Source organism: Gekko japonicus, unplaced genomic scaffold (genome assembly GCF_001447785.1).
Source record: "Gekko japonicus isolate JY-2015 unplaced genomic scaffold, Gekko_japonicus_V1.1 scaffold3221, whole genome shotgun sequence".
Classification (NCBI taxonomy): domain Eukaryota; kingdom Metazoa; phylum Chordata; class Lepidosauria; order Squamata; family Gekkonidae; genus Gekko; species Gekko japonicus.
In genome coordinates, this window is record NW_015163704.1 from 128,721 (window position 1) to 152,591 (window position 23,871).

A 23,871-nucleotide genomic window follows, 5' to 3' on the forward strand; every position below is an offset into this window, starting at 1 on the left:
AAGGTCCCAGGTTCAATCCCCGGCATCTCCAGCTAAAGGGTCTGCCAGTAGGTGAAGTGAAAGACCTCTGCCTGAGACCCTGGAGAGCTGTCAAGAGGGGCTGTGGCTCAGTGGCAGAGCCTCTGCTTGGCATGCAGAAGGTCCCAGGTTCAATCTTTGGCATCTCCAGTTAAAAAGGACCATGCAGGAGGTGATGTGAAAGACCTCCGCCTGAGTCTCTGGGGAGCTGTAAAGAGGGGCCGTGGCTCAGTGGTAGAGCCTCTGCTTGGCATGCAGAAGGTCCCGGGTTCAGTCCCCGGCATCTCCAGTTGAAAAGGACCAGGCAGGAGGCGATGGGAAAGACCTCCGCCTGAGACCCTGGAGAGCAGCTGCCAGTCTGAGTGGACAAGACTGACTGTGATGGACCAGGGGTGTGATTCCATATAAGGCAGCTTTGTGTGTTCATATATTATAGGGGAGGGGCTGTGGCTCAGTGGCAGAGCCTCTGCTTGGCATGCAGAAGGTCCCGGGTTCAGTCCCCGGCATCTCCAGTTGAAAAGGACCAGGCAGGAGGCGATGGGAAAGACCTCCGCCTGAGACCCTGGAGAGCCGCTGCTTGCCTGAGTAGGCAATACCGACTCTGATGGACCAAGGGTGTGTGTGTGTCTGATTCAGGATCAGGCAGCTTCATGTGTGTCTTCACGGCTTTCATGTTTTTCTCGTCTCCTGTCTCGGCCTCCCCTTCCCGTCTTCCTTTCCCCTGGCCCACCGGTCTCTTCTTCTGTGGTGTGGTGGCCTCTCCCTGCTTACTCTTGAGCCGGGATGCTGCAGGGGAGACTGGGAACTGCCCCCAGGCAAGGCTCCCTCTAACCTGTGGAGTCTTGTGAGCAGAAATTCTACCTTGTGAGCTACCGGGGCATTAAAGTTGTGAGCGAGCGATTGGGCCGCTGCAGAAATCAGTTGGCTCTGGAGCCCTCCTTCCCGAGCCGGAGGCTAGAAAACGGTGAGCTGGCTCACACCAACTCAGCTTAGAGGGAACCCTGCCCCCAGGCCTTCCCCACCTGACGTCATGTTCTCATCCTCCAGACAGACCTAATAAGCTGGCAGATTTTCATGCCCTGATCTGGCTAGCCTGATTTTATCAGACCTCAGAAGCTCAGCAGGGTCAGCTCTGGTCATTATTTTTGGGCGGGAGACCACCAAGGAATACCTGACTCAGTTGTCCCTGCCCAAAACTGCTCTTGCTCAAGGGTGTCCTGTTACTGAGTTGGTGACGAACGTTCCCTGCTTAGCAGCTCTTTGCAGATATGCATATTTTGGGGTCTGTTTAGCGGCTGATTTCACACTTCTGTATTTTTATGTCCTTAGCTAACCTTCTCTTGGAGATATGCAGCCTGCCGTATTTTTGGGTCTTGTTTTCGTTTTGTAATTTGTTTATTTTTTTTCTGTATGCTATCTACACTTTAAAAATAAATGTTCTGTAAAAAGGCTCGGAAGCGTGGCCTCGAGGGGCCGCTCCGGGTTTGGGCGGATCCCGCTCACGTCTGAGTCCTCGGCCGTCGGGAGCTGGTTTCACATCTCACAAACATTTTCTCCTGCCCCGGATAGAGGTGCAGATTGTCGGCGCTTTGAGAACAGAACGTCATCCTGGGCAGGAGAGAGCAGACGAAGGAAACAACGGTGACTAGCGTTTACTACTCCTAATATTTTTCAGTCGTCCTCTTCTGCGAGGCGTCCGAAGCGCTTCCTGCTATCGAAAGCTCCCTCCCCGTTCCAAAAACATCAGCCCGATAAATCAGACCTCTCATCAGAAACAGCACCAGCCAGGTCAATTGCTGTGGCTGTGAAATCGCAGGCCCCGGGGGCAGCAGCGATGGAAACAGCTGTCGGTACATGGCCTCCACAGAAGCAGCTGGTACCAAAAGCAATCCAAACAGGAAGGAATGTGCAGCAGCCGGTGAAACAAGCTTAGTAGTTCTAATCAGGCAAAGGCCCTTCGGAACACGTCCTCTTGCTGTCGGAACACTGCCAAGGAGGCGATCTTTACTACGGGTTTTCAGAGTGTGGGGGCCAAAACCAAGAAGCCCCTGTTCCCTAGCTCTTCCCGGTTTTACTTGAACCCTGCCAGAGGTGCCACCCCATGGCTATTGAGGGCTTTAAAAGGTAGGCGTCTACCTAAAACTGGGCATGGTCGCAAGCAATGTTCCCTCTAAGCTGTGGAGTCTTGTGAGCAAAAATCCTACTCTGTGAGCCACTGGCATTAAAGTTGTGAGCGAGCAATTCAGCTGCTGCATGAACTAGTTTGCTCTGGAGCCCATCCCTTCCTGAGAGAAGACAGAAATGTGTGAGCCGGAGGCTAAAAAACTGTGAGTTGGCTCACACTCACTCAGCTTAGAGGGAACACTGGTCGCAAGGAAGGGCCCGTACAACTGAGCCAGAGTTGGAAATGAAATGCCGTGTTCTGGCATCTTCCTCACCCTGTCCAGAGTTACCCTGCAGATTTGTTGTCGAAGGCTTTCAAGGCCAGAGTTCATCGGTTGTTGTAGATTTTCTGGGCTGTGGGGCCGTGGTCTTGGCATTGCAGGGCCTGACGTTTCGCCAGCAGCTGTGACTGGCACCCTCAGAGGTATCACACAGAAAGACGGAGTACTCTCCGTGCCAAGGTGAGAAGAGAAATGGTAGGCAGGTGACTTATCTCTACTCAGGAAGGTGGGGTAGGGCTGAGTCATTATCTTGTAGGAGTTCCCCAAGGCTGTGGACATGCTAGTGGAGGAGCTTTCCTGAGGAGGATCTTTTGCGTATGGATGGGCTGTTGAAATTCTAATCTTACCTGTAGTGCTGTTGTAAGATGTAGAGAGTCCTCCCTCTTTCTGCGTGATACCTCTGAGGGTGCCAGTCACAGCTGCTGGCGAAACGTCAGGCCCTACAATGCCAAGGCCACGGCCAATACAGCCCGGGAAATCTACAGCAACCAATTACCCTGCAGAGTTTCTGCAACAGCTGCAAGCGTCTGAACAATTTTCAAGAGTGGCCCCATGTGGGGTGATAACTGGTTGTGGGGCGCCCTCTATCCCCCCCCCACCCCGACTCCTAGGAGGCTTCTCCTGATGGCCAAGCCCCGGGCCAGTCTTACTTCTGCTGCGTCTCTCCGGCCTTGACCTTCAGGGCCTTGACGACCAGCCCCAGCGGGGGGTTCCTCTTCTTCCAGGGGAGGATGGTCTGCACGGTGTTCCAGATGTTTTCCCAGACGGCGATCCCTTCCCACTTCAGCCTGATCATCATCAGCTCTCCGATATCGATATCCAGGGGGACAAGGAAGGTGTAGGTTTTATTTCCACTGATGCCTTCGACGCTGGGGGGGGGAAGAAGAGAGAAAGGCCGTCGAGATGCCGGCTGGGGTCACATCTCAGGCGAGTGTCCGCTGCACGTTTTTGTTTCTTAGCTAGAGCAACCAAGTCGAAAGAGAAGATGGACGTGGAAGGATTCAGAAGAGAGTTCTAAGAATGGCTGCCACCACCCCCTGGGCCCCCTCCTCGTCTTCCAAACCCCAAATGCTTCTGCTTCTGGGACAGGGAAGGAGAGGAAAAGACAGGGGAAGAGGACCTGACTCCCACTGAGATCCTGGCCGGGCAAGGGAGGGCAACCAGCGGCTACACCCACCGCCTTAGCGTGGGCAGCTGGTCTCTTGGGAAAAGGCTGACCGCTGGTTCTTCCCCAAAAGCAGCCTTCTTGTGGGCCATCAAGCACAGAGCGCCCCTCAGCCCCCCTGTTACATACAGGACGGAGCAGAGAATGGCCCTTGTGCACTACTTTTAAAGATTCAGTGGTCCATCTAGTCCAGCATCTTGTCTCACACAGGGGCCAGCCAGTTCCTCTGGAGGGCCAGCAACAGGGCAGAGAGGCCGAGGCCTTCCCCTGATAAGAACCTCAGAAGAACCCTGCTGGGTCACACCAGTGAGGGTCCGGTCCATCTAATCCAGCCTCCTGCCTCCACACAGTGACTGACCGGTTCCTCTGGAGGGCCAGCAACAAGGCCAAGAGGCCGAGGCCTTCCCCTGATAAGAACCTCAGAAGAACCCTGCTGGGTCACACCAGTGAGGGTCCGGTCCATCTAATCCAGCCTCCTGCCTCCACACAGTGACTGACCGGTTCCTCTGGAGGGCCAGCAACAAGGCCAAGAGGCCGAGGCCTTCACCTCCTTAGCGTGGGCAGCTGGTCTCTTGGGAAAAGACTGACTGCTGGTTCTTCCCCAAAAGCAGCCTTCTTGTGGGCCTTCAAGCACAGAGCGCCCCTCAGCCCCCCTCTTACATACAGGAGGGAGCAGAGAATGGCCCTTGTACACTACTTGTAAAGATTCAGTGGTCCATCTAGTCCAGCATCTTGTCTCACACAGGGGCCAGCCAGTTCCTCTGGAGGGCCAGCAACAGGGCAGAGAGGCCGAGGCCTTCCCCTGATAACATCAGAAGAGCCCTGCTGGATCTGACCAGTGAGGGTCCCTCTAGTCCAGCCTCCCATCTCGCACAATGGCCAGCCGGTTCCTCTGGAGGGCCAACAGACAGGGCAGAGCGGCTGAGGCCTCCATAAGAACCTCAGAAGAGTCCTGCTGGATCAGACCAGTAAAGGTCCGTCCATTCCAGCATCCTTTCTCACACGGAGGCCCACCAGTTCCTCCTCTACCAGGCCTGCATCGTGGGCTATAGAAGCAGAGCCCGGCTACTCACAGAGTCATGGAGAGATTTTCAATGTCATCTTGGCTGCCTGTCAGAGAGATGGTGAACGTGGGATCGATCTGCTTCTCCTGGAATTCACTGACGAAATGGATCTTGAACTGGTAGTGGTAAACTGTGGCGAGGAGGAGGACAGCAAGGGGAACCACGTGTTAGACGGATATGGGTCAGCTCCTACTCTGAGGCGCTCTGTTCTCTCCCTGTGCCAGATTCTGAACTCTGCACGGAAGCGAGCGTAGGCTTTGCTCAAAATGCAAGGCTGCTTGTTTCCCCACAGAGGAAGAGGAGGAGGAGGAGATTGGATTTATACCCTGTCCTTCACTACCCAAAGGAGTCTCAGAGCCGCTTACAATCTCCTTTCCCTTCCCCTCCCCACAACAGACACCCTGTGAGGCAGGTGGGGCTGAGAGAGCTCTCTCGAGGACTGCTCTTGAGAGAACAGCTCTGAGAGAACTTGTGAGTGACCCAAGGTCACTCCAGCAGCTGCATGTGAAGCAGATGGGGAATCAAACCCGGTTCTCCCAGATCAGAGTCTGCGCTCCTAACAACAACACCAACCTGGCTCTTCTTGACTCATGAGCAAGTTGCTGACCCTGCACAGCTCCCATTCATTGCTGTAGGGCTTGCGTAGGAGAATTTACTGGCAGATCACACACTCACCCATGTGCCCCTGGAATCTCTGCTTCTTTTCCGCGGTTGGAAAAAGCAGAGCTTTATAAGAGTGTGGTGGAGTCCCCCCCACCTCTTGCTTCTGAGTTTCTCACATGATGTTTGCAACGTTTGGGGGAAAGTCATTGCCGATCACTTGATAGAGTCTGAAAGAATAGCGGCACTGTTTCCCCAGAGAATGGCAACTCTTGTTCTGCACGTTGACCTTTGGGTATCTGAATATTCTTGGGATTTGTGGCACCAGGCCCAGCAAGCTGAACTCGAAAGGAAGGCCCAAATGCGAAAGATCAGAGGTTGGACCTCTGGAAATGGACTCTCACTGCGTGCCCCAAATGACCAATCTGTAAGTGCCAGGTTCGAACCTTGCTGCCATCACAAAAGCCTCGATAGATTTCACAAGAAACCATCCCTAATATAACGAATGACCTTTTCTTATGGTAAAGCTTTTTACTGCTGCTTATGTTGTTTAATGGCTTGGAATATCTTGGTTAATCACTGTTAGGTTCTACGCCAGCTTCCTTATGAAGGTTTCAACTCTACAATCATTTATACTAGCTAATATTTGAATTTTATTGCGTTTTGCATTTGAGTTATGATCACATTGAACAGTATCTATGTACTCTGTATATGATGGTGAAACTGCAATAAAATGTATTTTGAAAGAAAGAAAGGAAGGAAGGAAGGAAGGAAGGAAGGAAGGAAGGAAGGAAGGAAGGAAGGAAGGGGGGGGGGAAATGATGTTTCCTGCTATGGAGCCTGGATGTGGCCAGTGGGGTGTGGGGGGTGGGGGGAAGCCACGTAGTGTTTAGCCGTGGCTCTGAAAGGGATCCAGAACCTTGAGTAGATTTATTTATTTAGTGCAGCGGTTAGGAGCGCGGACTCTAATCTGGGAGAACTGGGTTTGATTCTCCACTCCTCCACATGCAGCTGCTGGATGACCTTGGGTCAGTCACAAGTTCTCTCAGAGCTGTTCTCTCAAGGGCAGTCCTCAGGAGAGCTCTCTCAGCCCCACCCGCCTCACAGGGTGTCTGTTGTGGGGAGGGGGAGGGAAAGGAGTTTGTAAGCCGCTCTGAGACTCCTTCGGGTAGTGAAGGGCCAGGGGTATAAGTCCAATCTCTTCTTCTTCTTTAATTTATACTCCCGCCTTCCCCGTCGAAGCAGGCTCAGGGTGGCTTACAAGAGCAACATAGAAACAGTAGTCACATAAATAAAACGATCTAAAAACAATTCCAAAACATAAAAGTGCTAGCAGTTGTAACCAGTGTTCCCTCCAAGCTGAGTTAGTGTGAGCTGGCTCACAGTTTTTTAGCCTCCAGCTCAAACATTTTTGTCTTAGCTCAGGAAGGAGGGCTCCAGAGCAAAGTAATGTATGCAGTAGCCAAATTGCAGGCTCACAACTTAAATGCCAGTAGCTCACAAAGTAGAGTGTTTGCTCACAAGACTCCACGGCTTAGAGGGAACATAACTCTACAGGGCCCCTTCCAACTTTGTGATTCTGTGACTCTATGATTCTATGGCGTATTCCTGTTTTCAGCTGGTTGGTTCTCTTTGTTTAACTTGTACCTAGAAAGCCGCTTTGGTTCTCCATCAGGGAGGAGTGGTGGAGTTAGAATCCCTAAAGCTCCACTCAAAGAAGGTGGCCTGGCATGTCCCCGCCTCCCCCGTCTCCAAAATGGGGGAAGTAATACAGGGTAACCTGCCCCTTGTCCTAAGGGTTCCCTAGACGACACTCGTGGAAATATTTCTACTGTGCCCAAGTGTTCAGTAAACACTAAATCAGGGCAAGCTGTAGCACTGAGAAGAGCTGTCCTTGAAAAAGAGCAGTTTCTGTCAAGAGCTCTCTCAGCCCCGCCTACCTCACAGGGTGCCTGTGGTGGGGAGGGGGAAGGAAAGGAGTTTGTCAGCCGCTCTGAGACTCCTTCCGGTAGTGAAGGGCGGGGTAGAAATCCAGTCTCCTCCTCCTCTCCTAATATAAGTCCGGTTTAAAACCTGTTCCCAAAATGCCGTGATAACCTCGCACCTCCACCAGCAGTGCTCAAATGAACCCACTTCTGCACACCCGTTTCCCCGCACAATGGAGCACACCAAGGCGCTCACCTTTGAAGGGTGTGTTCGGCTGTGTCTTGAGGAACAGCTGCCTGCTGCCGGGCACCCTCTCCTTCCGGATGTCGTAGCCCAGCGTGTTGCATCGGCTGTGTTGGCAGTTGAGGCACTGGCCCTTGTCGAAGGTCTGCATGTCTTTGCACCAGTAGCCCATGCTCTGCTTATCGCTGTGTTGGAGGGAGTCGATGAACAGATGAACCGACCTCTCGTGGGCACACTTCACCGTCTGCGTGAGCCCTGGCGAAACAAAGGGTGAGCGGCAGAACTTAGCCAGCGGTGCAGAGTTACAGGGCGCCCCGAGAGACCGGGACCCTTCTCTCCGAGAGACTCCCTACGCCAGTCCTGCAGGGTCGGCTAGAGTTGCCGCCGCAGTGTTCCCTCTAAGCTGAGGGTTAGCTCACAGGGTTTTTAGCCTCTAGCTCACACGTTTCCGTGTTAGCTCAGGGAGGATGGGGCTCCAGAGCAAACTAATTTATGCAGTAGCCAAATCGCTCGCTCACAGCTTTAATGCCAGTAGCTCATAAAGTTGGATTTTTGCTCACGGGACTCCACAGCTTAGAGGGAGCATTGGTTGCCGCTGCCATGGAATCACCGGGCACTTGGGGGAAGTGGGTGCGATGCCATATTTGGCCCCACGCCCTGGCTTCCCCTGCACCGTGATCAGGCACACCCTCCAGCTTACCCCTGATTCCGTACTGGACGATGTGGTCGTAGACGTGCATGATATGGCAGCCGGGCTGAAACGTCCCCCCGTTGGGATAGAAGTCGAAATGAGCCACTGGCTGCTTGATGCCAACGCTGAGGCCCATGTGTTGCTGGGTGAAGGTGTGGATGGCGTCCACAAAGTCTGCGTCATCCGGCGACAGGCGGTCTGTCGGGGACATGCCTTCGAAGAGGGGGCCGGCCGGATCGAGGCCTGCAGAAATGCCAAATGGCAGGTTGGGAAGAGACGGGCGTTGGGCCAGATGACCCTCGAGGTACCTTCCGACTCTACAATTCTATGATTCCTGGAGGTGTTGGCTTTTTGCAATGCAGCTGTGGTGGCTCCCAGGCAGAAGCGGGGAGTAGCCGTCACCGGGACAGGTGTGCTGCTGTCTCTCTCTCTCTCTCTCTCTCTTACCTGTGATTCTGCCGATCTTCTTCCCGCCCCCAATGAAACTGCCAGCGAAGCCGGAGACGTGTGCCCCGAGGCTGTAGCCGATGAGGTGAGCGTTGCCTCTGGAGAACCGGACGGAGTCCTAGGAGAGGGAGGGGAAGGAACGGATGCCTCTCAGGAGGGTGGCTCACAGCGAGGACGTGATGCATCCCTCGACCTGCTGGTCTCCGGACCGGAGTAGAAGGTCCCTGCCCCGAGAAGCAGCTCCACTCTCAAACGTGGGGCTCCACAGGGCTAGAATGTCAAACGACTGCCGGGAAAGGGGGTGCCTCACGGGACAAGTCGGTTTTAAGGAAGGGTCTGAAAGGCAGTAGTATGGGGGTGGCATTATGTGGGGGTTGTGGAAGGCCATTCCGGGCAAAAAGGGACAGCTGGGGAGAGAAGGCAGAGAAGAAGAGGAGGAGGAGGAGAAAGAAGAAGTGGAGGAGGAAATTGGATTTATACCCCGCCCTTCACTCGGGAGTCTCAGAGCAGTTTACAATCTCCTTTCCATTCCCCTCCCCACAACAGGCACCCTGTGAGGTAGGCGGGGCTGAGAGAGCTGTCCCGAGGACTGCCCTTGAGAGAACAGCTCTGGGAGAACTTGTGACTGACCCAAGGTCACACCAGCAGCTGATTGTGGAGGAGTGGGGAATCAAACCCGGCTCTCCCAGATTCGAATGCACGCACTTAACCACAACACCAAACTGGCTCCCAGGACATCCTGATTGTCTGGCAGCCTTGTTTAGGTATTTTAGTGGTGAGCTAGACTCATTTTGGGGCTGAGAGAGCTCTGAAAGAGCAGTGACTGACCCAAGGTTGCCCAGCTGGCTTCATGTGGAGGGAGGAGTGTGTGGAATCGAACCCAGTTCCCCAGTGTTAAGTATGAGACTTCAGGCAAGTGATTCAGCTTTATTAGAACAAGACAGGAAGGAACACAAAAACATGAGAGCAACAGGCTCTCTTTTAAACTATCCGGGCTTGTGTAACCACGCCCACTGGTGAGTTAAGAACCAATCAAAATATCAACATAAGGACCAATGAACTGGATTCCCTCCAGAACCTCTCTAGAGTTCTGATTGGCCTACTGTGCAGAGTAGCCAATCAGAATGTCCTGTTCACAATACCAGCCTTAGATGGCTGAAGAGACGAAGCTCAGGCATTTAGGTACAAACGTAACACCCAGATTAGAGTCTGTCACTCTTAACCACTGTGCCACGCTGGTCCCTGAGGCTTCATGCCTGTCCCAGCAGGAGAAGAGACTCTGGTCCAGTGGTGTGAATGGGCACAGGTGTGATTGGCGAACCTTCCCACAGTGCCCCCCCCGCCCCACCTTTCCATGAGATGCTGGCAGGCTGCGAGCTTTCAGATACCAACAGATCTCCGAAATGCAAAATGTTGCCTCTTGCCTTCTTCCGCAGCTCTTTTGGTGTCGTGGTTAGAAGTGTGGATTCTAATCTGGGAGAGCCAGGTTTGGTTCCCCATTCCTCTACATGCAGCTGCTGGTATGACCTTGGGTCAGTCTCTCGGAGCGGTTCCCTCAAGGGCAGTTCTCGGGAGAGCTCTCTCAGCCCCACCTGCCTCACCTACCTGACAGGGTGTCTGTTGTGGGGAGGGGAAGGGAAAGGAGTTTGTAAGCCGCTCTGAGACTCCTTCAGGTAGTGAAGGGCGGAGTATAAATCCAGTCTCCTCCTCCTCCTCCTCTTCTTCTGCTTCTGTCCAGGAAGGCCTCTGTGAAGCTGCTACAGGCACTGGAAAGCCTCCATCCACAAAGAAGCTCCGGTGCTAACAGTTCCGTCGTCACACAGGTGACTGGCACAGTCAGCATTTTCCTAGCAGAGCTGTTGGAGGATTGGGGTGTGCGTGGACATGTGTGAGTCTGTGTGTGCAATTCTTTTAAAGAGCAGTTCTGCTTACCTCCAGCCATTCCAGGAACCGGGCAATTTCCTGGCCAACTTTCCGCGTATTCTGCACCGCGATGGGGTAGTGCCGATAGGCGAGCGTCAGCCAGTCCGCGATGATCACGTTGGTCTGCGGGTGCTGAGACTTCAGGGCCTCGGCCAGCTTCCAAATCCAGCCTTCCAGCCTCCCGTCCACCTGCAGGCCCGGCAGGGAGGCTAGTGGTGAGAGCTGACCCCAGCCCCAGCCCGGAGCCGTCTGACCCTTCCCCAGCAAAGGAAAGCCTGGCCTCCCCCACACACACTAGCTTTCCCGCCACTGAAATAAAGGATATTTTGACATATTTATACCTTGCCCTTCTCCCCAAAGGGGACTCAAATGGCTTCCATTGTTCTCGTATCCATTTTATCCTCAGAACAATCCTGTGAGGTAGGTCAGGCGGAGAGCGTTTGACTGGCCCAAGGACACCCAGCGAGTTCCCATGGCACAATTGGGGATTTGAACCCGGATCTTCCAGATTCTAGTCCAGTGCTCTTAACTACTATACTACTATGTGGAATGCATTGCCACAGGAACCGGTGGCAGCTACAAGCATAGACAGCTCCAAGCGGGGACTGGATAAACATTTGGAGCAGAGAAGCGACGGCTGAGGGGTGACATGACCGAGGTTTACAAGATTATGCGCGGGACAGAGCAGGTAGAGAAAAAAGTCCTTTTCTCACAATACGAGAACTCGGGGGCACTCCATGAAATCGCTGAGCCGTCGGTAGAATGGATAAAAGGAAGTCCTTCTTCACCCAAAGAGGGATTAACACACGGAATTCATGGCCACAGGATGTGGCGGCGGCTACAGGCATGGACGGCTTCAAAAGGGAATTAGATAAGCATATGGAGCAGAGGTCCATCAGTGGCTATTAGCCACAAGGTATAGATAGGAACTCTCGGTCTGGGACCAGTGATGCTCTGTCTTCTTGGTGCTTGGGGGAGGGGGCAACAGTGGGAGGAATTCTGGTGTCAGGCCCCACTGCTGGACCTCCTGAGGGCACCTGGCATTTTTGGCCACTGTGTGACCCAGAGTGTTGGACTGGATGGGCTATTGGCCTGATCCAGCATTGACTTCTCTTATGTTCTTATGTTCTTATCAGTGGTCCTTAGCCACAAGCTACAGATGGAACACTCTGCCTGGGGCAGTGATGCTCGATATTCTTGGTGCTGGGGGGCAAATAGTGGGAGGGCTTCCAGTGTCCTGGCCCCACTGATGGACCTCCTGGTGGCACCTGGTATTTTTGGCCACTGTGTGACACAGAGTGTTGGACTGGACGGGCCACTGGCCTGATCCAACATGGCTTCTCTTTATGTTCTTCAAGCTCACTGCAGGCGTTTGGAAGCAGCAGCGATGGCCCTCTGACGTCCAGCCCCAGGCACGTTCCACAACAGACCAGAAAAGGGACTCACCGACCAGCCGTGGACGATCATCACCAGCGGGAGAGAGGCGTTGAAGCTGCATTTCTCCAGCGTCGGCAGCTGCTTGAACTCGATCAGGCAACTCTCCTCCGCTGTATTGGAGTGGAGCAGGAAGCGGGTGTCCGGTCTGTGGCGGTCAGTCTTCCTCCGCAGGTGTGGCAGCTGCAACCCCGGTGGCCCTGCTGAGAGAGAGAGAGATGTCGAGGCGTCAGGGACAGGTGCTGAGGTGACCTGGTCAAAGCCCCTTCGGCAGGTTAGCATAACCCTGTTCTGGAGGCCGTGTGCTCAATTCGTGGCAGATTCTGCAACCCTTGAAGTCAGTGTTCGTTTCCCGTTCCGACTTTCAAAACGGGATTAACCGATCTTATCCCCCATTGCACCTGCAGAGAAACTGCAGTAATATTCTGGTTTCCTTGGACAGGCTAATGTTTGGCTCCAGCACCTTCGATAAAGGAAGGTGGTCTTCTAAGATACTAGACCGGGCTATGCATAAAAGGCTTAAACGTAAGGCTCTTCAAACTGTAGGGATATGCTAAAGTAAAGGTAAAGGTTCCCTTGCTCGAAAGCCAGTCGAATCCGACTCTAGGGTTGCGGTGCTCATCTCCGTTTCAAAGCCGAAGAGCCAGCGCTGTCCGAAGACGTTTCCGTGGTCATGTGGCCGGCATGACTCAACACCAAGGCGCACGAAACGCTGTTACCTTCCCACTGAAGTGGTCCCTATTTATCTACTTGCAATTTCTTGCTTTCGAATTGCTAGGTTGGCAGGAGCTGGAACTAGAGACGGGAGCTCACTCCGTCATGCGGCATATGCTAGCCTACACTATAACATGAAGCTCCCGTGGACTGATTCATACCCTCGATCCATCGGGGTCAGATCTCCAGGGTCTCGGGTGACGGTCTTTCGCATCACCTCCTTCCTGGTCCTTTTTTTAAATATGTATATATAACTTTATTTTTATTTCAAATTTTTCAACTTCCCAATCAAACAATAATAAATGCAAGCAGATTGTATAGTCTTTACAGTGTATTCATCGTCGTATTCATATCAAGTCATTTAACAACCACATAATTAATCATATCAATTTTTTAAAAATCTGTGTATTTGACCGGTAAAGCATTAGCCTTGTTTTTTTGTTGATGTGACATATGAAAAGAATGCAAACCATTTTTCTGTAAAGACAGACTTTGTAGAGGGGTTTTCTGCCACGAACAACTGAGATGCAATCTTGTCCATCACTAATTTTCCTGGTTCTTTTAAAACTGGAGATGCTGGGGATTGAACCTGGGACCTTCTGCATGCATACAGCTGAGGCACGGCCCCTCTTGACAGCTGTCCAGGGTCTCAGGCAGAGGTCTTTCACCTCACCTCCTACCTGGTCCATTTAACCGGAGATGCCGGGGATTGAACCTGGGACCTTCTGCATGCCAAGCAGAGGCTCTTCCACTGAGCCACAGCCCCTCTTTACAGCTCTCCAGGGTCTCAGCCAGAGGTCTTTCCCATCACCCATTGCCTGGTCCTTTTTAAACTGGAGATGCCGAGGATTGAACCTGGGACCTTCTGCATGCCGAGCAGAGGCTCTGCCACTGAGCCACAGGCCCTCTTTACAGCTCTCCAGGGTCTCAGGCGGAGGTCTTTCCCATCACCCATTGCCTGGTCCTTTTTAAGTGGAGATGCTGCCGGGGATTGAACCTGGGACCTTCTGCATGCCGAGCAGAGGCTCTGCCACTGAGCCACAGGCCCTCTTGACAGCTCCCCAGGGTCTCACCTCCCACCCTTTACGCTCACCAGGCGACACACGCTCCTCTGGTGGAGTTTCTCAAGGAAGGCTCACGTTCTCTCCTGTCTTGGCTGCTGTTCTGCTGGCGATGGAATCCTTCGTTTTAGATGTGGGGCAGGGTGGGTGCGTGTAGATCTATCACAAAACCGGCTCCAACCCTCCCTTGGTGTTCTGGCGCCTGCATCGTGCTTAGCCCGAATGGCTCTCTTCCTCCTGCGCTCAGTACCCCTTTAATTTCTGGCACATTAATGTGATTTGCACCCTGTTGTGCCTTTAGCAAGACTTCATCGGCAGCCAGGCACTGGAGCTGGAGCTGCGTGAAGCCAGAAGGCAAGCTGTGAACCGTAAACACGGGGAACAAATCTAGTCCTCTCCTAACTTTAATTAAAATAAAATTCTGGGTTAGAAATGCATTTATTTAAGACGAAGGCTGCTTCCGAAAGAAAGCACCCTGGCCTAGCAGCCTCTTAGATGCTAGAGCCAGTTGTAGTGGTTAGGAGCGCGGACTCTAATCTGGGAGAACCGGGTTTGATTCCCCACACCTCTACATGCAGCAGCTGGTGTGACCTTGGGTCCATCACAAGTTCCCTCAGAGCTGTTCTCTCAAGGGCACTTCTGGAAAGAGCTCTCTCAGCTAGCCTACCTCACAGGGTGTCTGTTGTGGGGAAGGAAAGGGGAAGGAGTCTGTAAGCTGCTCTGAGACTCCAAGTGAAGGGCGGGGAGACTCCAATCTTCTCCTCCTCCTCCTCCTCCTCCTCCTCCTTCCAATTTCAGGGCTTGCAAAGGTGACCACGGAGAGCTTCCCCTCCTCCAAACAGACACATCCTGCAAGAACCCCGTTCATTCTCTCCGAGCACGGCACATACAGCTGGGAGTCTGCACAGGATCCCTCGGCCTCCACCAGCCAGGCGAGGTAGAGCTGCTCATGACGGCGCTTCACGTAGCCCTCAGCACACACGTGAGGTTGCAGGACTTCTCTCTGTCTCTTTCAGTGCTCCGAAGATGAACTGGCTCCTTTGCGAGAGACGGCGGAACACTGGAAAGGGGTCTAGGGAAATGCCTCCTCCACTGAAGCGGTGACCCAGCGTGAAGGGAGGGAAGGAAGGAAGCTGGAAAGAGGTGGGTTCCCCCCACCCCCACCCCCGATTCACACCCCACCCTTCTTGCCTCAAAGAGGGAGCTATCTGCAAAAAGAGGGAACTGGTGCTGGGCCCGTTCCACAGAAGCAAGCTCCAGGTAGGGGCTGCAGCCATTCCCAGCTCTGCACATGTACTTTTTTTGCATCTGTCAGCAAATGTCATGCCTAGGCCAGCCCTGGAGTCTTTCCCAGAAGGCCTGGCTGCACACCTGCCTCACCCAATCAGCAGCTGCTTATGTAGGGTTGCGGATTGGTCCGCCAGGGATAGCCCCACCCCCAAAGTGCCGGGATTGCGGAGACGTGCCCGGAGGTGACGTCATCATGCCGGGCATGTTGCGGGGGGGGGACGCTCTATCATTCAAGGGAAAACTCTATGGTTCCCCCTCAAATGATAGTGGCCCCGCCCCCAACGTGCCCGACGCGATGACGTCACTTCCGGGTGACGTCTGCGGCGGGCGCACTTTGCGTGCGTGCCAAGGAACTCCCGGAGAGGGCCGGGACTCCCCCCGCTGCAGCCATAGGCAAGACTTGACAACCCTATGCTTACGGGATGGTCCTGAAGCGCCTTATAGGCTGGTGGCAGCGCCTCCCCGGTTTCTGATTGGGCAGAGCCCTGAGGCGTCTGATTGGCTCCTGAGATGATAAATGGAGGGACGGCAGCTCTGCTCTCTCCCTCTTTCTCTTGGTCCGTCTGAGACGCCTCTTGGGAAAGGTGGGCAGGGAAGTCTGTGGGTGTGGCAGGACCGTCCTACACTGAAGTCAGAGGCTGAAGGAACGCCGCACAAGCGGGGCCAGCCCAAAGGGGTCGAGCGGGGAATCAGACCTGGTTAATCCACATTAGAGTCTGTTGCTCTTAACCATCATCATCATCATAGACCTTTATTGGCAATTCAGTGTTCCCTCTAAGGTGAGTTGGTGTGAGCTAGCTCACAGTTTTGTAGCCTCCGGCTCACACATTTTTGTCTTAGCTCAGGAAGGAGGGCTCCAGAGCAAACTAATTTATACAAGTAGCTGAATCGCTCGCTCACAATCTCCTCCTCCTCCTCTTCTCCTTCTTCTCCTTCTGATGGAGGGGTGCGTCTAATAGGGCGCTTTCACTCACACCAAAGAATGCATTTGTTTGCAAGTGGATTTTGCCATTTCAGTCAGCAAGATCTGTTTGCAAAGTGCATTGAAAGTGGACCAAAAGTGCATTATTCAGCATGTTTGCAAGTGTCCAGGTCCACCCCTATTAACCCCCTGCCCAAAAAAATATTTCCGTTTGCAAAGCAACAACACAGCACTTCTGTTTGCTCTCGTGCGGCTTGCAACGGAACCCTCGGGCCTGGCCCAGCCACACTTCCTTCCCCTCTCTTGTGGAGGTGAGTCCAGTGACGTGTGCAGCCAGAGGTGTGTTGGGTGTGCAACATCTGGCCATGGGGTGCTGGGGTCTGTCAAGGCGAGGGATACAGGCAGCTTGTTGTGCCCCACAAGGAAAAGGAAAGCCCAGAGTGGAGGTGTAACGGGGAGGCTCTGCACCCGGACAGGATGAAGATGAAGAAGAAGAAGAAGAAGAAGATGAAGAGATTGGATTTATTCCCCCCTTGCCCTTCACTCGGAGTCTCAGAGTGGCTCACGATCTCCTTTCCCTCCCCCTCCCCACAACAGACACCCTGGGAGGTAGGTGGGGCTGAGAGAGCTCTGACAGAAACTGCCCTTTTCCCAAGAACAGCTCTGACAGAACGATGGTTTGCCCAAGGTCATCCAGCAGCTGCAAGTGGAGGAGTGGGGAATCAAATTCTCCCAGATTAGAGTCTGTGCACTTAACCACGACACCAAAGTGGCTCACTGGGGAAGGGGAGCGAATCCAGCCCTGGTTCAGCCTCCCCACAAGGCCCCTTTCCCCAGGAGGGCACCGGAGGCCCGTTTTGCTCTGGCCTGAACTGAGCAGTGTTTCCAAAAGACTGTGCCAGGGCTGCCCAGGGGTGCAGGTGCTTTGAGGAGCCCTTTCTGGTAAGACTGCTTGTGCTTGCCAGGCGTCGCTCTCCCCTGCGGCTCCGTCCGGCTTCCTCTGTCTGCGCTCTGAGCTCACCGCAAGGTAATCTTGCACGGTGCCAAGCGCTGATGGGAAACACTGAGAAACCACCCGTTCAGCACAATATCTGCATTGCAGACTTGGAGAAGGAAGCACACCGACGGGTTTGTGTGCGTGCTTCAAATTGTGCGGGGAAAGCGAGCTTTTTAGAGAACGCTGGAATATCCCTGGCACGGCAAAGCTAAGACAGTTTTAAATGGTGTTAATGGCTGGGGATGGTCTCTCTCTTGGGGAGGGGCTTTCTTTTGAAAGGAGGGAGCTGCACCGGGGCCATAGGCGAGGGCTAGCCGTGGATACAGGCCCCAAGGAAGGCCTAGCTGGTCAGAGGAGCCAGAACGGACCTGAATGGACCGAGGAGTGGCAAGCAACGCTCCCTCTAAGCTGTGGGGTCTTGTGAGCAAAAATCCTACTTTGTGAGCTCCTGGCATTAAAGCTGTGAGCGAGCGATTTGGCTGCTGCAGAAATTAGTTTCCTCTGGAGCCCTCCTTCCTGAGGGAAGACAAAAATGGGTGAGCCGGAAGCTAAAAAACTGTGAGCAGGCTCACACTCGCTCAGCTTAGAGGGAACACTGGCTGCAATGTTCCCTCCAAGCTGTGGAGTCTTGTGAGCAAAACGGCACAGTTTTTGCTTAACGCTGCACAGAACTGCTCTACACCGCCGAGGTTCCACCTCAACAAGGGTTTCACCCACAAAGTTTATTCAATCTGGGGGTCTCATAGAATCACAGAGTGGGAAGGGTCCATAGAGACCACCTAGTGCAGCCCCCTGCCCAATGCAGGACCAGCCTCAACAGCATCTCTGGCAAATATTCGTCCAGCCTCTTCTTGAAGGTTGCCAGTGAAGGGGAGCTCACCACCTCCCCCTAGGCAGCTGGATTCCACCTCTGAACCACTCTTACCATGAAAAAGCTTTTCCTCATATCCAGCCGATACCTTTCTGCGTGTAACTTGAACCCGTTGCTTCGGGTCCTATCCTCTGCTACCAACTGGAACAGCTCCTTGCCCTCCTCCAAAGAGAAAAAGAAAGCTGTCTCTCCCCCCCCCCCACATCTCCTTCAAACTCAACATTCCCAGGGCCCTCGGCCTCGAACTCTCCCCCCTTCAAGAATCTTGTCTTTATGTCTCTTGAGTAGACGGCCTCCGGCCAGGACTTCCTTCTTTCTGTTTGTGTAACCAAACAAATTCCTGGGCCACAAGTCCCGGCACCAAGTGCTGAAAAACGGGCCTCCTGGGCAAAGCGGCACTGCCCCTGCTACCAACGGGGAGTCGGCTTCTTTGGTGCTCAGAGGGCTTTATTTTTAGCACCAAATCCTCCACAGCTGGGGGCGTCATAAACCCACCCCGGGAGGCCTTTGGCTTACTGGCGCTCAGAGCCTCGTTTCCCCTTTATTCGTTTTGCAGCGATATTGCAAACGGCCCCGGCAGCCTGTCTTTAATGTAATAAAGCAGAAGTATTTTTATGAGGTCCCTGGAATCGGAAGGCGCATGCATATTTCATTGGGCCACGTCGCAATTGCAGCCGCCGGTCTCTGCAGCCAGGAGGTTGCGGCAAAAAAGTCCCTTCTCTTTCAGCAGAGGTTCTGGACAGAGGGGGCCATCTGGGGAGAGGCAGAGCGGGGAAGGGATTGCTTGGGGTCCCCAAAGAGATCTCCGGGCTGTGTCCAGCCTATTCTGTTCTGTTCTGGGCACCGCAGTTTAAGGAGGATACAGACAAGCTGGAAGGTGTCCAGAGAGGAGGGCAGCGAAGAGGGCGAGGGGTCTGGGGACCAAGGCCTACCCTACGAGGAAAAGTGGAAGGCGCTGGGTCTGTTCAGCCTGGAGAGGAGACGCCTGAGCGGGGAGAGGATCACCATCTTCAAGTCCTTGAAGGGCTGTCGTTGAGACGATGGTGCGGAGTTGTTTTCTGTTGCCCCAGAAGGTCGGACCAGAACCAACGGGTTGGAACTAAGTCAGAAGAGTTTTCTGCTAAACGTTAGGAAGAGCTTCCTGACAGAGCGGTTCCTCCTCCTTGGGAGGTTTTCAAACAGAGGCCTGATGGCCATCTGACAGCCATGCTGATTCTGTGAACTTGGGCAGATCAGGAGAAGGGAGGGCAGGAAGGGCTGCCTCGGGGCTTAGTTCTCATTGTGGCCCTTTCTGACACGCCCGGGGAAATGCCGATCACCACTTTGGGGTCATAGAGCAATTGTTCTCCAGGCCGGTTCGCCCGGGGATCCTGGAGGTTTTTTGCCATCTCCTGGGCATGGATCAGGGGTCACTGGGGGTGTGTGTGTGGGGGGAGGTATTTCTGAATTTCCTGCCTTGTGCAGGGGGTTAGACTAGGTGACCCTGGAGGTCCCCCTTCCCACTCTGTGATTTTATGATCTGAGAAACCTCTGCTAGGCACAGCTAGTAGGACCATGGGCTGGGAAGGGCATTTTCCCAACGGTCTGTTGACATCAGCAGGAGATGCTGCTCTGCTGAGCAAGGAGGAGCAGAAGACCGCGAGTCCCTCATCATGCCAGCAACCCCAGCCATCCTACAGGGCCTCACAGTCCCTGCCCGTCATGGAGTCCCACCCGAAGCTCACGAGGGTTTCTGGTTCCCTGACAAAGGCAACCTTTGTTGATTTATGGGTGCAATTAATAAATGAAAGCTTTCTAATTTTTGGAGCGGGAGGAAGGAGGGGGCGAAGGCTTTTCCGAAAAGCCTCCTCGGCAACCGCTGCAATTAATCAGAGCAATTAATCAACGAATAACGGGCAGGTTGTAGGACACGCGCGGCTCTCGGCTTTTGCGGTTTCCCCTGCTTTTCCACGAGGCCGTTCACTTGAGCAGGGCATGTTAGGGATTGACCTGCTCTAGAATGTTGTTCTGTTCAGCGTGGCTGGCGGCTTGGAGTGGACAGCTGACGGGTTTGTGGGCGTTCTGGCTGTGTGCCACACCAGCTCAACAACCTTCCCTTCTCTCAAGGAGAGGAGCTACCTGGGGGTAGGCCCAGGGTTTGAACAACTGACCGGGGTCTGAACGGTCACATCCATCCATTGACGAGTCCTTTTCCTGGTTCAGATGGCTTCAAATTCTGAAGACGGGCCCCATCCAACCGGTTCCCGTTCCCGTCCCAGGCAGCAGGGGACTTCTACGCTGTTCCGAGGCCTCGGCAGCAGCATCCGCTCTCTGCTTCTTCTTCTTCTTCTTCTTCTGGAGCGCTGCGGAGCTGCAGGTGGCGGTGCTAATTTGAGCTAATAATAACTCCCCTGACCTGCCGCTTGGCATGCACAGGCTGGGTGACCGTTCCTCGCTTTTGGGCAGGATGTCGCCACGGAGTGCCAAGGCCAGGGGCTCTCTCTGCTGAGAGCAGGATGCGGCCGCTGAGAGCGCGCTGGCCGAGAGGTCGGGAAAGGGGTTTGGCGAAGATGCTCTTCAAGGGCAGCGAAGGGTGTGTGTGTGTGTGAGAGAGAGAGCCTGGCTTGTCTTACAAGGAAAACTCTGGCTTCCTGCAAGTCTCTCTCAGTCAGTGCCGAAGGGACAGGTGGGAGCAGTGTTCCTTCTAAGCTGCGTGAGTGTGAGCTAGCTCACAGTTTTTTTAGCCTCCGGCTCACACGTTTCAGTGGGTGCAACAGTGGGAGGGCTTCCAGTGTCCCGGCCCCACTGCTGGACCTCCTGATGGCCCCTGGTATTTTTGGCCACTGTGTGACACAGAGTGCTGGACTAAATGGGCCACTGGCCTGATCCAACATGGGCTTCTCTCATGTTCCTATGCTCTTATGACTTAGCTCAGGAAGGGATGGGGCTCCAGAGCAAACTAATTTATGCAGCGGCCAAATGGCTGGCTCACAACTTTAATGCCAGTCGCTCACAAGGTAGAATTTTTGCTCACGAGACTCCGCAGCTCAGAGGGAGCGTCGGTTGGGAGGTCGGGGGGCCAGATCCAGGTGGGGAAACTCCTGGAGATTTGGAGGTGGAGCCTGGAGAGGACTGGGACCTCGGTGGGGTACATAATGCCACAGAGTCCACCCTCCTACGCATCCGTTTTCTCCAGGGGACCTGATCTCTGTAGTCTGGAGATGAGCTGTGATTCCGGGGGATCCCCAGGCCCCACCTGGAGGCTGGCATCTCTACGAGGGGGCACGGAAAGAGAGGCTGAACGTCAGTGACTGTCTTGAGAGCTACGTTATAAAAGCTTCACAGAGCCAAATGATACAAGGCAGTAGAGTTTCATGGTCGGAACCTCAGAGGCCTGTTTGCCTTCTCAGAAGAAGAAGAAGGGGAGATTGGATTTCTTCCCCGCCCTTCACTACCTGAAGGAGTCTCAGAGCACCTTAAAATCTCCTTTCCCTTCCCCTCCCCACAACAGACACCCTGTGAGCAATGCTCCCTCTAAGCTGTGGAGTCTTGTGAGCAAAAAATCCTCCTTTGTGAGCTGCTGGCATTTAAGTTGTGGGCGAGCGATTTGGCTGCTGCATCAATTGCTTTGCTCTGGAGCCATCCTTCCTGGGCGAAGACAAAAACCTGTGAGCTGAAGGCTAAGAAACTGTAAGCTGGCTCACACTAACTCAGGTTAGAGGGAGCACTGCCTGTGAGGCAGGTGGGGCTGAGAGAGCTCTTTCGAGAACTGCTCCTGAGAGAGCAGCTCCGTGAGAACTTGTGGCTGACCCGAGGTCACACCAGCAGCTGCAAGTGGAGGAGTGGGGAATCAAACCCGGTTCTCCCAGATAAGAATCCGCGCTCCTAACCACTACTCCAAACTGGCTCTCACCTGTCACCATCACCTGCATTTGTGCCCCAGCGCTGGGGGAGGAGTTTTTAAACCTCCCCCTCCACTCCAGGATTTCCCTGACTGAAACTGACGCAGGCAAGGAAAAGACAACTGTGGGAAACCGACACTGGGTCTCTGCCAAACACCCCCTTGCTGAGATACAGTGCTGCAGTCTGAGTGTTGGACTCGGATCTAGGAGCCCCAGGTTCGAATCCTAACTCTGCCATGGAAGCTTGCTGGGTGACCTTGGGCCAGTCACACGCTCTCAGCCTGACCTACCTCGCAGGGTTCTTGTGAGGATAAAATGGCGGAGAGGAGGAAGTTACAAGCCGTTTTGGGGTTCCCCTTGGGGAGAAAATCAGGGTCTAAATGAAGGAAGTTAAATACATTAAAAATGGCCCTCCTGATGTGGAAGAAGCCAACACATTCCAATGTGGAACACCTTTGACCCAGCAATTTTGTCACTGTGGTATTGAACTTGGCCGGCCGGCCCGAAGGGCACGTTCTGCTCATTTGGGAGGACTTTGTAAAGAACACGCCGGCTTGAAAGGGCTGCTGGACAGGGCTACTTTGGAGGCCGGAATGTGCACCAGAGACAGGTGAAGCTCGGAAAGAGCCAGAAAGTCAGGGGTCTCGAACTCTGTCCCACTGAGATCTTCACGGGCGGGGGCTGAGGGTTCATAGACGGAGCACACGCTCTGCATGCACCAAGGCCCAGGTTCGCTTCCTGCACAATCCAGTTCAAGGTTCTTGGGAAGAGAAGGGCCTTCCCTGAAATCCTGGACAGTTCTGAGCTGAGTGAGGTGGACCGGCGGTCTGACTCGGGGTGGGGGGGACACTCAGAAGACTCCTTTCGGCAGTGGGGGTCCGGTGCCTTCAGGCGGGAAACAGCCAAGCCCCTCCAAGCCAGTTTGGTGCAGTGGTTAGGAGCACAGACTCTAATCTGGGAGAACCAGGTTTGATTCCCCACTGCTCCTCCACGTGCAGCTGCTGGTGTGACCTTGGGTCAGTCACAAGTTCTCTCAGAGCTGTTCTCTCAAGGGCAGTCCTCGAAAGAGCTCTCTCAGCCCCACTGACCTCACAGGGTGTCTGTTGTGGGGAGGGGGAGGGAAAGGAGATCAGCTGTAACCCCAGCTCTCCACAGCCCACCTGGAGGTCGACAACCCAAGAAATGCAGGCTCCTCATTCGACAGATCAATCTGTTGCCACCAAGGCTCCCTCTAAGCTGTGGAGTCTTGTGAGCAAAAATTCTACTTTGTGAGCTGCTGGCGTTAAAGTGGTGAGCGGTGCTTTTCGTCAGCAATAATTGCCAACTCTTATTAACGCAGGGCCCCCGTCGTTTTTATAAAAATGCACCTTCGTGGATAGAAGCCGCATGTTTGCAATCACTGGGTAGTAGTATTGACAGGGTTGTGGTCAAGAGCGGACTGTGATGTTAAAACAGCCTTGCAGCAAGCTGTGCCCGGCAACCCCTCTTGACCTCTGCATGGCCGGCTGCACTGGAAGCACAGCTGGGACCTGACTGACAGCTGTCAGTTCTAGCACTGATCTAGTCCAGCATCCCGTCTCACACAGTGGGAAACCAGCTCCTCCGGAGGGCCAACAAGAGGGCAGAGAGGCTGAAGCCTTCCCCTGATAAGAACCTCAGAAGAGCCCTGCTGGGTCAGACCAGGGAGGGTCCATCTGGTCCAGCCTCCTGTCTCACAGAGTGGCCAGCCAGTTCCTCTGGAAGTCCAGTGACAGGGCATTGAGGCTGAGGCCTGCCCATGATAAGAACAACAGGATAGCCCTCTTGGATCAGACCAGTGAGGGTCCATCTAGTCCAGCATCTCATCTCACACAGGGGCCAGCCAGTTCCTCTGGAGGGCCAACAAGAGGGCAGAGAGGCCGAGGCCTTCCCATGAGGAGAACCTCAGAAGAGCCCTGCTGGATCAGACCAGGGAGGGTCCATCCAGTCCAGCCTCCTGCCAGTTCCTCTGGAGGTCCAGAAACAGGGCCCTGAGGCTGAAGCCTTCCCCTGACTCTTGGCTCTGGGATTCAGAGGATTAGTGCCTCCAAATGTGGAGGTTCCCCTCAGCCACCACATCTAGTAGCCAGTGATAGACTTATCTTCCATGAATCTATCTAATCCCCTTTTCAAGCTGTTTATTCCTATGGCCATCACAACAT

The 23,871-nt window shown here is 54.0% G+C and overlaps 1 protein-coding gene across 1 annotated transcript; it reads right to left on the reverse strand.

Moving 5' to 3' along the window:
* Positions 1–1,511: 1,511 nt before the first annotated feature.
* On the reverse strand, positions 1,512–14,681 carry LIPC (lipase, hepatic). Its single transcript, XM_015407826.1, has 9 exons — positions 14,621–14,681; positions 11,968–12,155; positions 10,531–10,710; positions 8,599–8,716; positions 8,161–8,394; positions 7,473–7,715; positions 4,701–4,821; positions 3,113–3,331; positions 1,512–1,626 (listed from the first exon to the last, which is right to left on the reverse strand). Exons 1-9 carry the CDS (start codon positions 14,679–14,681, stop codon positions 1,518–1,520), a joined length of 1,473 nt encoding a protein of 490 aa, XP_015263312.1. The 3' UTR covers positions 1,512–1,517.
* Between the last annotated feature and the right edge of the window lie 9,190 nt (positions 14,682–23,871).